At 47.3% G+C, this 15696-nt stretch overlaps 1 protein-coding gene across 14 annotated transcripts in view; it reads right to left on the reverse strand.

The window, feature by feature from the left end:
* Positions 1-15696, reverse strand: part of LOC126577668 (dystonin) — a 155398-nt gene that overhangs the window by 73262 nt on the left and 66440 nt on the right. For all 14 annotated transcript variants that reach the window (XM_050239475.1, XM_050239477.1, XM_050239472.1 and 11 more), the window contains exon 3: positions 13717-13778. In XM_050239475.1, the coding sequence (XP_050095432.1) occupies positions 13717-13778 (62 nt within the window). The remainder of the gene's footprint in view (positions 1-13716; positions 13779-15696) is intronic.

Consider the following 15696-nt stretch of genomic DNA (forward strand, 5'->3'; position numbering starts at 1 on the left):
TCAAACACTACTGCGGCCGGAAATGACAGTACCAGAATACTTTGTTAGCATACCTTTGAATATTTCCAATGCTTTAGCGGAACAAATTGGGAGCAGAAAAGGGGAAGGAGAAAAGAACGAATATTAATGTAAAGTGTTACACCAGGCAAGAACAACAAAAGCGCAGACCCAAAAACGATAACGAAGATATCTGCTGTTACCGCGGAGTCAAGACCTAGTATATTGTTATTTTTGTTTTCGTCTTCGTGTTCGAACTTCCCAAAATTGACTCTTATGCTTAGTATAAAAAACAGATACAACAGTGCCACATCTACACATTTGTAGGTACCAAAGTGTCGAACTGATAACTGATCAAGATTGTTTGCGAAGAACGCTAGAACAGGGCGATAAGGTTTTCTCACAGCGAGTCCCAGTGCTGACATCAATGCGTAAACCATGGCAATGCGGTCGACGGTTTAGATAAATAGAGTATTTTTATAGATCAAAAAATTTCATTTCCAAAAAAGACATTTTCCAACAAACATCGCAAACACGAAGTGGAAAATCATCCAAAATCACCGAACGTTTCCACACCATCCGAAAAGATTGGATATGACGCTAATCATCGTACGGTGTTCATTCCATCGACTAACCATCTTGCAAGTCTCTTCTTCAATCATCGATTAATTGGTCGAGCTTTCACCGAAAGCACTTGCTCCCGTGTGACGGGATGTACGCTGTGGTGGTGGAGGCACCGCTGTCAAAGGTCAATTTGGCGGCCGCCGTCAGCATGAGAGGCGGGATTTGCCTGCGGCGAAGGCAATTTCGCTGCTCCACCAATTAGTGTCCCCCCGCAATCCCGGAGTGAAGGAAGTCATCTGGGGAGGGGGGAAACGAACATTAGAGACCAACCGAAAGCCAAAACCCAATTGCGTTGTTGCGGCTCGGTTTTATAGCCGTTGGACGACTAATCAATCCCTTCGTTGACGAGGAGAAACAACATACTGGCTGGCTGGCTGGCTGGCTGTCCATCCAATCTCTAGCCTTTGCTCTTCCGTCAATTTTAAAGCTACAACGTTTGCTGCGACGCGACAACAGAGCTGCGATGAATCGACGACGGATGGACCGATGTTTCCGGGATTTTACTCTTTTCATTCCAAAACGATCGGTGTCGTTGGCCAGCAAACTCCAGGAAAGTGCGTTTATTTGCACATCGATTTCACACTTCCTGTATTGTCGAGCGACTCGCTTTGGGCTCGACGATTTGTTTTGGTTGGAAAACCAATTTACTGGCACTGTTTCCATTAAAGCGATATTTGGATAGGAGTACCAATCAGCCAGCGCTCCAGACACCATCTGACCTTTTGTAGGGTTTGACTATCAGCCATTGATTTGTAATATTAATGAGCCACTGACTAGTCATTACTAGAGTAGTACATAGTTTAAAGTTTTAAACAGAACATAGTTTTAAAGTGGACATAAAACAAACTATTCCCACTATGTCAGATATATCGAGGTTAGAATCCTGATTGAAACAAATTTAGTTTACGATATTTTATACAAATTTGTTGTTAGATTAGCCAAAACTATTAGTTGCAGTAGGCGCTCAAAATTAATTGAAAATTTTTAAAAGTTATAAAAGTTCAAAAGAAGATAAAAGTTCCTTTTTGTGTATAAACTGGAAAGAACAAACTTCAAAAAAGAAGATAATGTAAGGGAAAAGTAATGAAACATTCCTCTCCTACGTGAGATCAATAACCTAAACGTAGGAGACGGATATGCCAGCAGAAATAAAGATAAAAGAGATCGAAATATTCTCAGCACAATCCGGTTCTGATCATATGTTTGACTAAGAACACTCTATTCTTACATTGCGACGAACTCCTCCTGTCGCAAAGAACTCGCTTACAATGTCACAACCCCCGGACCGTCACAGTATTCGATCCGCGATGTTTCGGTTCGCATTTCCGAGCAAATATTTATTTAGTTCTTCCCCCTTTTTCCCTACTCCAATTGCGCGTGGCAGGCAGATTGGCAGACCTCTTCTTCTCTTCTCTGCTCCGGTCACCACACCGACGTGACGAACCATTTTGCATTCTCCAAATAGTGTGCTCATAAATGTCAAAAGTGTTGCATCGCACCAGGGACTTTACCTCGGTGGCATTTTCATCTGACGATACCATTGCATCGAACCAACCTTTCACTCATCATCATCCATCAACGGCAACAATACGGTGGCGACCGGGCACACCAGCCTCCTCAAGACGGTCGCGCGCTCTCCTGGTGCGAAAAATAGATTTCCCTTCCTTAAACAGACCAGAGAGAAGGTTCAAGCTCACCACAGCGTGAAGGTACAGTGCCTTCGGCGAGTGCATCGGCAACAGACAGACTTCTGCAAACGCTCGCACGCACCGCTGGCCCTTTTCCACGCCCAGCACTGAGCTCAAGCGTCCACATAAAACCACGCTGATGCTGTCCACAGCATATGGTCTACGTTTCGTCGCCAGGTCAACGTACCGCGACAGCGACAGACATCGAAAAGAGGGAGTAAGGATAGATTGCAAAATTCTGCTGCCTCGCGAAAAAGCAAAATCCAAATCTGATCTTTACGCAGCAGTCGCGAGACGAAGGAAAACAAAGTCGCTTTGGGGGGAAAACTATTACACTCGACCATTTTGAAGATGCTGCTGCTGCAGACATATGGTTGATGCAGGAAATGTGAGATCGCAAGGAAAACGAACCCGAGAGACTCTGGCCGATGAGGAGAGCAAACCGAAGGGCATGATGCGCGCAATTCCGTGTGACGAATTGTGTGTTTCTCGTCTTTATGGCTTTCCGGATTGTTCGTCCAAAAAGGCATCCGTTCGTCTTGTATGTCGGTGGTGTGTCTTCTTCTTCGTTTGCCATTAGCGATTGGAATGAACTCGAGGAAAGACTAATGCGAAGCGATGCTGCGCGATGCTCGCGATGATCGTTCAAAAACATGTGTGATCGGCAGTCGGCATCGTTCCATTCCTTGCCATTCACTCGGGAAGGGTTTTAATTAAAAGGAACAGGAATAAGGGGAATAAGTGATAAACATAACGTCATAAATGATGTCTGAAATTGTTGACCAACAAGCAAAGACGAGTCAGTGGGCATATTTTGTGTTCTAGACTTACGGCTCAGAATTTAAAAAAGAAAAACAAAACAAAATGAAATAGAATTTAAATTATCATTTAACTGACGGAAAACAAAGCAAATAACGAACAGCTGAACATCTAATCAGCTTGCACATAATATGTTTAAAAAAACAGGACAAAAAACAACCAATTTGTCGATTAAAAGGGGTCACCAAGAGCCGGTACATTGCGTCCAAAACATTCCAACGCGTTAACTCACTCAAACTCCATCTCGGGCCGCTGTCAAACCGACGACAATTATCGAAATGACACAGAAACGGAGTGGATCAACACTACCAATCTAAGCGTAAATTGATTAACACCGTAACATCACTCTTCGGCTCCGGTTGCTAATGGAACACCACATCCAGGCAGCAAGGCCACCAACTGCACGCACTCCAGAGCGCACCATAAACCGATCGATCGATCAACCATTTTTATTCGAGCTGGCAAACGAATTCCCAATAACTGCACCCTCTGCTCGCGGGGGGAGTGGCATCGGCCGCCGCTCTAATTGATCACGATTATTGCCATATCCACGTCATTGTCACCCACCCAGAACGGAGACAGCAAGTTCTGTTAACAAAGCAGCCCAAACAAGATGTTGCTCCCTGAGTGCTGTGCTACTGGCTGCACATGCATGCAAGCGGCAATGTTGTTGCACACACATGTCTGCCAGAACGTTAACGATGCTCATGACACTTTGGAAGATGCGTCTTCAATCATCCAAGCCAGCGAGGAGTGCAAGCTTTATTAATGGCCTGTCTTCAACAATGGCCCGGGAGACTGCCCAACGGGACAGCAGCAGCAGCAGCCAATGGATATTAATTGTTGCGCCTGAAGTTTGCTCGCGAAAAAGAAACCCATTCAACTCTTACTCGCTTTTTTCCCATGCAAATGCGACATTGTTTAATGGTCCTCTGGTCCTCGCTGCTCTCTCGCTGCCATAACTCATCCAATCAACCTTCCCCAGGCAACGATGCACCAGCAGCGGCTTATTGAAATGTCCCGCAGTAATGATTTTAAATCAGACCGAACGGGCAACAACAATCAACGCAAACGCAACCGTCTTTAATGGAGCTTTATGATCCATTTCGTGTGTTTTGCTCTCGCTCATTTCTCCGCCTGCAATAAGCAAACATCTAGGCAAAGAGAACATGTTTATCATTTGTTGTTCGTCGGAGGGCCACAACCAGGGGCCATCAACGCGAGAGCTGTGTGGTTTCGCCAATGCGTTCGATGGCGACAGATTGACGACGACGAGGTTCGTCGCTCGACGTGTATATCAGTTACCGGGCGCCAACTAACCGGTGGCAACCTCAATCTCAGCCGATGACTGACAGCACACACGCTTCGGAGTAGCAACTGGATGGAGCAGGCAAGATGAGCCACTACGTCGATCGATGCTTCGCACCTTAAGTTCACCAGCACCACCAATCCTACCATAATCAAGAACACATGAAGGTAAGCAGCATCTGGAAGTCTGGTGTTTTTTTTTTGTTTTACTTCTCATACTCGAGGACCGTGCGTTCGGTGGCAGAAGAAGGTGCCCTGTGTAGCGATCGTTATGAACACGTGTTCATACGCGCCCTTCTGTATAAGTGCTGATTCAATTAAATTCGCATACGCCGTTCTGGTAGGTGCGCCTTTGCGGAGTAACATTAAACCTAGCTAGAAGCGAAGGAGCTGAAAACGGACCCAGAGTGTGTGAAGAAGGGCTACGGGTTTTAGTCTACGTTGCGCGAAGCTTATGAGATTTATCCCCGTAACTAATTGGGTTGCCATTACGGGAGAACAGCTCCGAGGCGCACAGGAGAACTCAGATAGTAGAAAGAGCGCGGGCGCGCGCCGCATTGAATTGCATCGCCCCATTTAAGGGATCGTGTCGAACAAATTGATAGCCCATCTCTCTGTTTGGTTGGCTGTGACCTATTTGTATTTAAATTGTAAAACAGTCAGGCACTCAATGGGTTGGTTGGTAGTGTGGTAGCAACTCGAACGTTCGACAGAGCAACAGATGGTCAGGTCAGCGCAGTCTACATGCGCTTGTACCAACTTCAAGTGGCATAACTATAATAGATTTATTAAGAGGATTAGACATGTACTGCGCTCATGTTATTCGTGTTAACATGCGATGTTCTACAGAATATAAGGCATCTAAAGTAGCTGTGTTACAGGATATAAGGCATCTAAAGAAACACAGTATCATTTCATACTCAGAAAGCTGATTATTCTTGGAGCAATGTGGTATATTACCTAATCTGTCTCTATAACTTCTACTACATAAAAAAGGTTGCTTCAACAACTTCTACGTCAGACACTGCTGCGTCTAAACACTTCAACAACCTTTTCATTACAGCTCAAAATATTAGACTCTAAAAACCAACGAAATTTTTCCAAAGTTCTTCCTTTACACAGTTCCTCATCAGAGAATCATAATCACAGCGGACGATGCAACCTGAGGCTAACGAATAGCACGAGAAACGTGTTTCACGGAGCCAGGTGATACCATCTCAATTCTCGCTTATGAACGGCTCCTCCTGAAGTAGAGCAAAAAGCCGTCAAGTCAAAGCCTATACCCTCAACAGAAATGGGTATAGCTGTATTAGCCCCCGCGATGGGGTGCCCTCCTCAGATCCTAGAGACTGCCTTATCCTAAACACGACCATGCCACCATGCCATACATAGCTGGTTCGATCTCGTTTTACCCTTACCTTGCAGTTCCATACGATACTGAACCGCAATGCGCATCTGATCGCAAATGCGTACACTGCGCTCGCAGGAATGTGCGAGAGAGAGAGAGAGCAGCGTGTTCGCTTCGAACAAACAACAATAATAAAGCTCACATACATAACCGTCCCAAAAACAAACGCGGCTCACGAGACCGCACTAATTGGCACCAAGTTTGCCAGAGGGGTGGATGAAAAAAAAGAAAACACAAACGATACGTGCGCAGCGAAGGCACGTGCCTTCCGTGCCGAGACCAACTGGTCTCCTAGGAGTGATTACAACGCCCGCAGTGCAGTACCAGCGCTCTAAGATATCTGTTGTGAAAAACTTCACGATCGCCACGGAAACAAAAACTAACAAAGTGAGGCTCTACAAACATCACCACCATCATGCAAGTGATTGAGAGCTGCGTACGTTTTTACATGACGGATTCCGCCTTACATCACTGCCCCAGGACCGCTAGGAGTCATAAGCAGATCGTTTAACAAGATGAAACACAACATCAACTTGTGCTGTGGCATACACTCTAGCCATTGCACGCCTACTCCTCCCGGGTGGCGAGTCAAAGGAAGGGGAGGTAAATGACATGATCGTTAATTTGAATGTGCCCTGCTGGCACATCGGGTACACACGAAAGGGGCTGAAACTTGCATCTCAGCATGAATCCGATCCGCTCGGTGCCTAGCGCTTTTTCATTCAGTCACGGTGACAGACAGTACACCACCGACCGCACGCGCGGTCTGAGGTCATATAAAGAGGGACGGGGGGGGGAATGTCGTAAAACAACGTTATTTACGACCGATAACTCAAACTTGCAATCAATAATTACGCTGCTCGCCGACGAAACTACTGCCACGCCTTAGCCACGCAGCTACACAACAACAACAACAGTAGCTAAGCTGTGCGGTGGAGAGCGTTCAGCGAGAGAGGGTAATAAGTTTTTGTAGATGAAAAATGCCCCAAGCAGAGGATCCAAGCATCAAAAGGTCGGTCGGTCGGTCGGTCGGTCGGTACGATGAGTGTCAGGTTTGTGTACATTTTGTGCAATTGATTGGCAGCGGTGGCGCCATGGCACAGCACAACGGGAACGTGTCAACGAGAGGATTGGATTTCGAAGGATGAACTTGAAGGCATTTGCTGTGGAATGCACAACCAACAACAGGAAATGGTTGCGAAGTCGGACTTAGGAGTAAATAGTCCTCAGTGCGACATCAGGATTCCACTCAAACTTTGACCTCTAAAAATGTGCTAATAGGCGTTTAAATGTTTTAGAAGGTAAGTTGGCATCACCAAGGCAATACCAATACCTAGGCAAATAATCAAGTCTCCTTGGTTGTCTTACGCATCTCTAATTTAATAATCATTTGCATTGCAAATCAACGTTGTCCTCTCAAACAAAATTACGAAAAAGACGAAGCTGCCGATGAAAGCCAACACTTAAAATGTTGTTAGATTTCCCGAATGTACAGAGAAAATTCAGTAGACCAAGATGGTGAGATGGTGTGACGGTATGAACATTGAAAAATAATTGTAAAACAACAGAGTTCAAAGTTTTTCTCAGTTGTAACTGTATGTTAGCTGTTTCTCAATAAGTCAGTCAGAATCCATCATCAGTATCCCCAATGTAATTGACACTTTAGAACTTTCCAACAGCTAGTGTAACAGTGAATGAATCTATCCATAAGAAAATAATGTTAGAATGTCTGTTTCAAACAATAATAATTCAATAATGCCTGCCTGGTATTCGAATACTCCCGAATATAAGATCCACAAATACACTGACCATAAGTAATGATCAAAATGACAGATTATTTCTGCTGTTCCGCCTACGAAGACGCATAACGAGAGAGAATAATACCGCTACATACGAACACGAACCAAGCCAATCTATCCTAGGGCACACGATCGACCGACCGACTCACGATGGTAACTAGTCACATGCATTCCACGGTCATGTGAAGATCAGTATCCTCCTTCCCCCAAAAAAAAACCTCCAACCATCGCCTCGAAACGATGCTTTCCCCTTCCTCTATTCACAACACCGTACAAAGCACGGCATCATGCCAAAGCTAATAAGTGGTATGGCGCAAATAGCATAGCTGCATAGAGCAACGCTGGTGGTGCTGCTGCTGGTCGCTGTTTTGACACTTCGCCCTCGCCCACCCACCGGCCACTACTGTTCCAGCCACGAAGGACGGTTTGCAAATCACTGGGAGACACATGCTTCCCCCCCCCCCCCTGGTTCTGAAATTCCACGACCACGACGATGCGATAGTTTCTCCACGATAATTGCACCCTGGCCAGCCCCTCGGCCAGCCAGTGCCGGTCAGGAGATGCCATCAGATAGTGCCACCCTGCGGAAGGAGAGGTTCCCACCTTTCGGAGGCTGTGTTGGCTGGCTGCTGACGTGTGGTATCCCGGGCTCGCTGGGCCATGATTATCCCAGTGTCCAGTGCCGTTCAACTGGGGCCGCTAGGAGAAGGTGGCGGAATGGCAAACACTCCCTTGCGGCCCCTCCTACTCTACTTCTGCACCCGGGGGAAGAGCAATTTCGTTGGGAGAAAAGTGAAACTAGCGAAGTTCATGCGCGAAGTGCCCAACGGCTGTTCGTGGCTGTTCGTGGGCCCTCTTCCGGGGCCCCGTCGCGCCATAGATCACGCCGGATTGAACGCCGCATTCGAAGGAAAATGGTGGGAAAAAAATGGTTGCCGGTCGTTGGTTCAATCCGCTCCCATACTACGCTCCCATCGTGTACGGCGTTCCACGGCGTTTCTCGGTGAAGGATACAAAACATGAAAACTGGATTATACCGGGGGGAGGACGAGGGACGTGGGCTCCCCCTGGAGGGGAAACAATAAATAATTGCCCGCTCGCACGGTTCTCCACGCATGGCCATTACCGAGGATCGCGCGCACGCTCCTACACGGCAGGAGACATTATCGATCGGAGACATCTCGCCGTCCGCCAGTGTTCGTGCCTGTTGTGTGTGCTCACGGGTCTGCTGCGGTGTGTGCCTTACATGGGCAGCCAAGAAGGGGGGGTGGACACTTTCGGACATCGGCCCACCATTGTATGCAAATGTCGTCGACGTCGAATGTGAGAGAAGTGAGTAAAATCCTTAAAGAAAAAAAAATGTCCAGACCAGCGATCAACAGCACAGCGCGCGCGCTCGCGCACAACCGGATCAGCGCCAGCGGAGGATACCGAAGGACAGCTTCTGTTGTGCTGTCCTCTCCTTTCAAGGCCATTATGGGCATCTCGCCACAGAGATGCGTGGACACGCACGGTCCAGCCAGACGGACGGACCCGTTTCGATGGAGCAGTGATTTATTTTTCTTTCTTTTGCGCGAAGGCGAAATCAAATCAAAAGTGAAACGAAGGGAATGCGATGAGTCATCGCACCGGACCTGAGACCGGATCGCGAAAGGGAGATTTCACTGGCTGGCGCTGGATCGAATACAAAAGCATGATGTTTTCTCGAGGTTTCTTTTTTTTTAAGCGAATTAAAGTGTCACTATTGCAATAAACAGTAAACATCATCGGGAAATATGATCAATGTTAAATAAAATGAGTCAATTGTTCCTATCCAGGAGTCCAGACATCCTGGTAATTTGAGGGGATTGCACTTTGGCATTCATTTAGAATTTCAATTACGTAGCAAGTGTAACATTGCATAACTGAGCACATCCTTTCCGATAACAGACGAGTCTATTCAGCAACACATTGCAATTCGACTGCTATTGTAATATTACATTCACACTAGCAGAATTCTGTCCAAATATATGGAATTTCCCCTCATCTTCTGCAGAAATACAGACTACACTTTCACAAACACAGATTTTCACTTTCACAAGCAATTGAAGAGATTCTTTCAAACGCAAAACCAAGCTTCAAGCGTGAACGTGGGATAAGGACATACCTTCGAATTGATCGATTACAATGACTGCTGAACGTCAGGAATGATGTAATGTGGAGGCCACAAGGGTATTGGAATAATGATTTGGGCATAATGCACTTTATGTTCTTCAAAATCAAAACATAATTGCTCAATTGATGGTGAATTAACCATTTATCCCAAAACTTTGCCCGCTTATACCTTCAAATGCTCTTCTCCTGAAGCAGAAAAAGCAGAAAAATACTAGAAAAAAAGAGATAAACAGTTTGTTCCCTTTGCGATGAGTTCCAACCACATTCGATCAAGATCAAGAGCCTTTTCTCCGCCTCATAATGAACACACGACGACGCACGGGCGTAAATGAAATCACAACAATCACCTCATCAAAGCAACGAGCATTAAAGCACAGCAAACGTGTCATTATCGTACCGACCCCGCACCAGTCCTTCCAGATTGGCCACAGAGATCGCTCGCACAATTCGAGAGGCGCAATAGAGACAGCCATGGTCACCTCATTATCCGCATTCGTGCGCGCACTCTCCCCGCCGAGATGAATGCCACCAAGTGTTGTCCGAACGACGCCGGCGCTATTCTAAGATGCGTCTCCTTCGCCCCCCCCCCCCCCCCTCCCCCCGGCCATTCGCCAGCGCAGTGCACACATAACAAACTGCATTCATTAATGCTTCTGGTCGGTGCAAAGAGAGGGTGGTGGCCCGCTGAGCTGTTCGATGGTGCGCGAAATCATCGAATGCACAGCCGTACGCAGGAATGGGGCGCGGATGAGCTACCAGTCCCAGTCCCAGTCCCCAGTCCAGTGCAAATATGCCAGCCTCCACCGCGTACCTCTCGCAGAAGAATGTATGCCATGTCAACAGACCTCTCGGGTGCTTCCGCCGCTGCAATGAAGGCGCCGTCGTGATCGTCGGACGCGGTGGTCTGACCATGGTGGTGACCCAGTCCGGTGCGTTTGGCTGGCTGGCTGGCTGGCTGGCGCATCCTCCCGCGACACGCAAATGCAACATTAACGATTCTATTGAACTCCCTCCTGCTTCTGGCCATTACCTCACCAGGGCGCGCACGCATCTGTCTCTGTGATGATTCTTCTCCAGGCCAGCTGGTGACTCCAGTGCACGCAATTGGCACTAATGAATCAACGAATTCTCCCATCACCCCCAATTGTGGATGAAGGAAATGCGTTTCTGTTTGTTCTATTTATCGACTTAAAAAAAAAAATCCTCATTAAACTCCGGCGCTTCTCCTTCGACCGCACACAGACACACCCCAACGGTAGAGACTTTGCGCTCCACAAGGTCACCCAAGCAACTCGATCGCACGTCGAGACCAACGTCGGACGCACCGAAAATCCCGGAACGAGAAAGAAGAAGAAAAAAACACAAATCCCACCCTACCACCCACCACCCACTGAGTGCTGGGTCGCGGTTTTTTTTTTTTTTTTGATTAGCATACAAATTGATAATTTGACTTTGAGTGTGGCGTGACTGCTTTTTGGGGAGGAAACGGTAGTAGCGCAGCCGGTAAGCACAACTCGCTGCTTAATCGTGGCTAATGGCGCCATTTTATCTTTGCGCCATTGCGTGGCCCACGGTCGGTCGGTTGGTGGCAATGAATTTTCTAAGCTTTTTACTGGAAACGTTGTTAAACAATTCAAGGTAGATGATAGGTAGGTGCGCGCGCGCGCGAGAGCTTGGCCGTGATGGGAACACTGGGGGCACGAGCAAAATTTGCATGAAGTGATGAGGTTTTATGAGATCCGCTTGTGGATGATGGTGATGATGAAGATCTTGGGATCTTCAAATGTGATGGGGATCACTTTGCAAGGGTTCCAGGTTTCAAGAGAGATTTGAAAGGTTGAATAATTTCAATCAAAATCATTTTGCTTGATTTGAGACTATCTAAAGACTGATTTGCTATTGTAAATACAATCCAATTATTTTTGGAGACACTCATTTACTTCACCATACATCAAAATAACCTCGCCACAAACAGTGAAAAACAACTCTAGTCTCTATGAGAGCACTATAGTGATGTCATTCGCCATACTGAGATACTGAGTAGCTAAAGGCATTGCTTTACCACAAATCATCCAACATATCAGCGCACACCCGGCGCCACATGGCGACTGAAACTCGAGCTTTTCGCTCGATCAAATCGAATGTTGCTGCCCTACTCAGCGCCTGTCCTCCGTACGCTACAAGGTGTAGGAAAGTAGCTTACCACTCTTGTGTGATTGGTAGTCACACACGGTGGCCAACCCGTTAACCAGTGTGTTCCGTACCGTGGACAAGCACCGTGTGGTGTGGATTCCGATAAGCGGCAAGTTTTGCAAAAGATTTATAGCCTCCAGGCACGAGGCTACAACTGCTGGTGCTGCGCCGCTCCTCGCTTGATCAGCGATCGCTAGCGCCACAAGCAACAGGCAGCAAGCAAGGGCGGCGGTACCTTCAATCGCTTATCGGCATCACTCGGGGCTACTACTCTGGAGCATCTAGGGCGTAGCATTGCGTATACCACACGCGCGCGCACACAACACTAGCGATGGTCGTAGCAGCAGCGTCGTGAAGTAGATCAAATGAAGCCGCACACAGCACAGTCCAGTGCGCAGATACCAGCATCCGGACAATCCGGTGCGTAGGAGAAATCTGCAGGAAAAGTGTCTCTCTGACCAGTGGGGGCTGACCAGCGGACCGCCTACGAGGCGGCCATCTAAATCGATCGTGTAGAGGAACGGCCTTTCTAATTGGGAACCCTTTTCCGTTTCGTAATGAATCCGATGGTGTGTACCGGACCAGATCTTCAAGATCTTCTCGTATGCCGCACGTATCCAGGACTTTCACGCCCGGGATTCCGACATCGGGAGCAACTGGATCGGCATCGGATAGTATTGTTGTCTTATGTTAAAGCGACACCATTTTTACACAGTACCCACAATATATTCTCCACGAAAAAATGGAGAATACGTCCACAGTCCCCATAACCAGCACAACGGGTTCTTGGACAATCGTCACAATAAGATGACACATAGCGCCCGCCAAATAGCAGCACTCCCAGAATTGGTTAAGCGGATTGGAATAAATCTCAATTGACGCTCATAGAGCTAAGGGAACTGTATGTCCAATTCGAACGCCCCACGACTTCCTCATGCTGCGCGCCGAGATTTGTGGTGGACCGCGGGGAGAATCGTCCGTCCGATGACCTAAATAGCTTCCCTCCTCGACTGGCCACCCGGAGGAGCCCGGCATGGCTTCAATTAATCATTCTCCACTTTCTGGCGGTGATCTAACTGTTCCTAGCTCTGGTCGCTGGCATACTGGCACTGGAGGTTCGAATCAAAGACTTCTTCGAAGAGCCTTGATAATCGAATCGTGTGCGTTTAAGGATGCGAAAATTCGTTGTACTCCGAGAACGGAGTTGAAGTCTTCTATCAATGGTCAGTCTAAAGATTGGAATTTTTCCCATTTTATGATCAAAGCGATAGCACTGAATATGAATACTTGATCAGGGATACTGATACAAAGAAACTCTACGGAATTTGAACTTATGCTTCGAGTATCATTTGGAGAAATTCGGGAAAATTTGATAGAAGCTTCTAGCCAAGAACTCCTGGATTCATATTGTGTGAGTAGGAACTAAAGCAATCCAGGTTATGAAGGTCATACGAACATCATTCCACAACAACAACATGGCAAATCCGTCCATTACTCGGCGATTAAAACAGAGAAAAACAACGAAGAGAACTAATAAAAAAAAACGGTGACGTTCTCGTGGTGAGGGTCGTGGTAAGAAATCGGCAGATCGCCGAATCGCTGTCCGGTGAAAGTGCGCATCATCATCGCATCATCTTCTTCGTGAGGCCGCGCGCGCGCGCGCACGGCACGGAACGGAACGGAATCTAGCAAAAACCATTTTGGCAATAGCGGCGTCGTGTCTTACCTTTTTCAGATGTTTGTTGACCCATTTTGTGAAAGTTTTCTTCTGTATGGCATCTCGTTCATCTGATGGATGGTCGATCGTGGACGGGCAAGACGGGCAAGAAGTCATCCGATGGTCCACACGTTGTTTGATTCACGACGATGCACGCAGAACGGAGATTGACGTAACAGAATGGAAGAAGGGGGAAGAAAAGACATGTAGATTAGCAATGTGACGTCTTATAAATGATAAATCGTTATCTCAATCAACATCTCAATTCAACAACGAGCGCACGCATCATGCCAATGTAGATGGAGAACAGCAGCAGTTGGTCGGTTTCTTCGATCGGTCTCTGCTCTGCTCGCTGCGCTATTGCTGTGTTTAGCACGGCAAACAGAGAGTGAAGATTAGAGGAAGCTGGAGCTAATTAATTGTATGCAGAACGATCCTGGAACTTCGTATGCAAATTCATTCATTTAAATTAATTAATTGACGTAATCCGTGTTCGACAAATTAATATTAATGTCGATCAAATCAGCCGAAGTGGAATAGTATTCATATTTGCTGATTGTGACAGAATATAGAAGAGCATTGTAGACAACTGGAAGGAGTGATAAAACGCAACATTTCGCCATTCAGAAGAGCATCCTCATTAATGTTCAAAGCATCTTAACAAAGCAACATTCATAGTGCCCGCCAGTTGCCTGAAGCTTGGATAAGAAACTCGTTTGACAACCAAATTAATGCAATCATTAACCATCAACATCAAACGACAGCTGCACGCTACAAGCTCGCACACAAAGGCCGTTTATGCTCAAATGGCCCTCGCTTCGTCTCCCCCGAACGCGGACAATACTTCCATTGGGGACCAGGCTGACGCTCACATACACAGCTGGTCTGTGGTACACACCTCGATGGAGCGAGTATGCGCTTCTGCTGGAACTGAAATTATGAAGAGCACCATGTGGGGTTTACCTCGCAGCGTGTCTGTACAATTCAGGAGAGGTCCATATCGAACGCACAAACCAGCATATTCCAAGGCCTTCAGCAATGAAACAAAACAAAAAAAAAACGCAGGGAAAGGGAAAAACACATGGAGATGGAGAGAAAACATAACATGACAAGATGTTGTCACCAGCGCCGGTCGACCGGTGCGTGATAAGCGCGAAACACACCACTTTGTTTACTTCCTCCATTGTCACACTCTCGGTGCCGGCTTGCGTTGCGAGGGAGAAGAACAAGAGGGAGGGAACAGAGCACATAGACGACTTCGAAGGGACCAAACCCCTCGAGCTCTCGAGAGGTGTAAGACACGATTGACACTCATTAGCATGCTCTGTCTCTTCCCTGTCGCCCAACCTTGTTGTCGACGCCCTTTTTTCCGGCTCCAGCAGCAGGCCGAAAGGGGCCCTCAAGTTGGCGTACTTTGACAGTCAGTCAGATCGGTCGATCGGTCGGTACGCCCCGGTCCGCCAACTATCCAAAAACGAAACTAGACACCGCAACACACCGCGTGTCTAGCGGCCGTCATTCGTCGCCCATTAACTGATTGGACAGGGTGTTGTGCCCTTTTTTACATACCGGTTACCATTGACTGGTGGTTGATTACGACGAGAGAGAGAGAGAGGGCAAGCCGATATGAAAGGAAGCCGACGACGTCGACGGCGCAAACGCCGCGCAACCACACCAAACCTTCTTACGAAACTCTTCAATCGAACACCGAGAGCCGCCACCGAGGTGAGGAGGCTGATTGCTTACCACCCGGCGGTGGTCTACCACTTTCGGAACCGCTACGCGCCATTATCATCGTTCCTGGCAGTGTCGCAGCGATTGCCTATTGTCTTCATCATTCGTCACATAAGCAGTAGCAACAGCAGCATAGATGCAGCAATTTCGCCCAAAAAAACACGACTAGAGGTCGACTGCGACGTCGTTTTGGTGGTCTTCTATTCACACCATTTCCGAAATTCAAATTAAAATCGCAGAAAGAAACCCCCATTT

The sequence above is a fragment of the Anopheles aquasalis genome, chromosome 3, assembly GCF_943734665.1.
Source record: "Anopheles aquasalis chromosome 3, idAnoAquaMG_Q_19, whole genome shotgun sequence".
NCBI lineage: Eukaryota > Metazoa > Arthropoda > Insecta > Diptera > Culicidae > Anopheles > Anopheles aquasalis.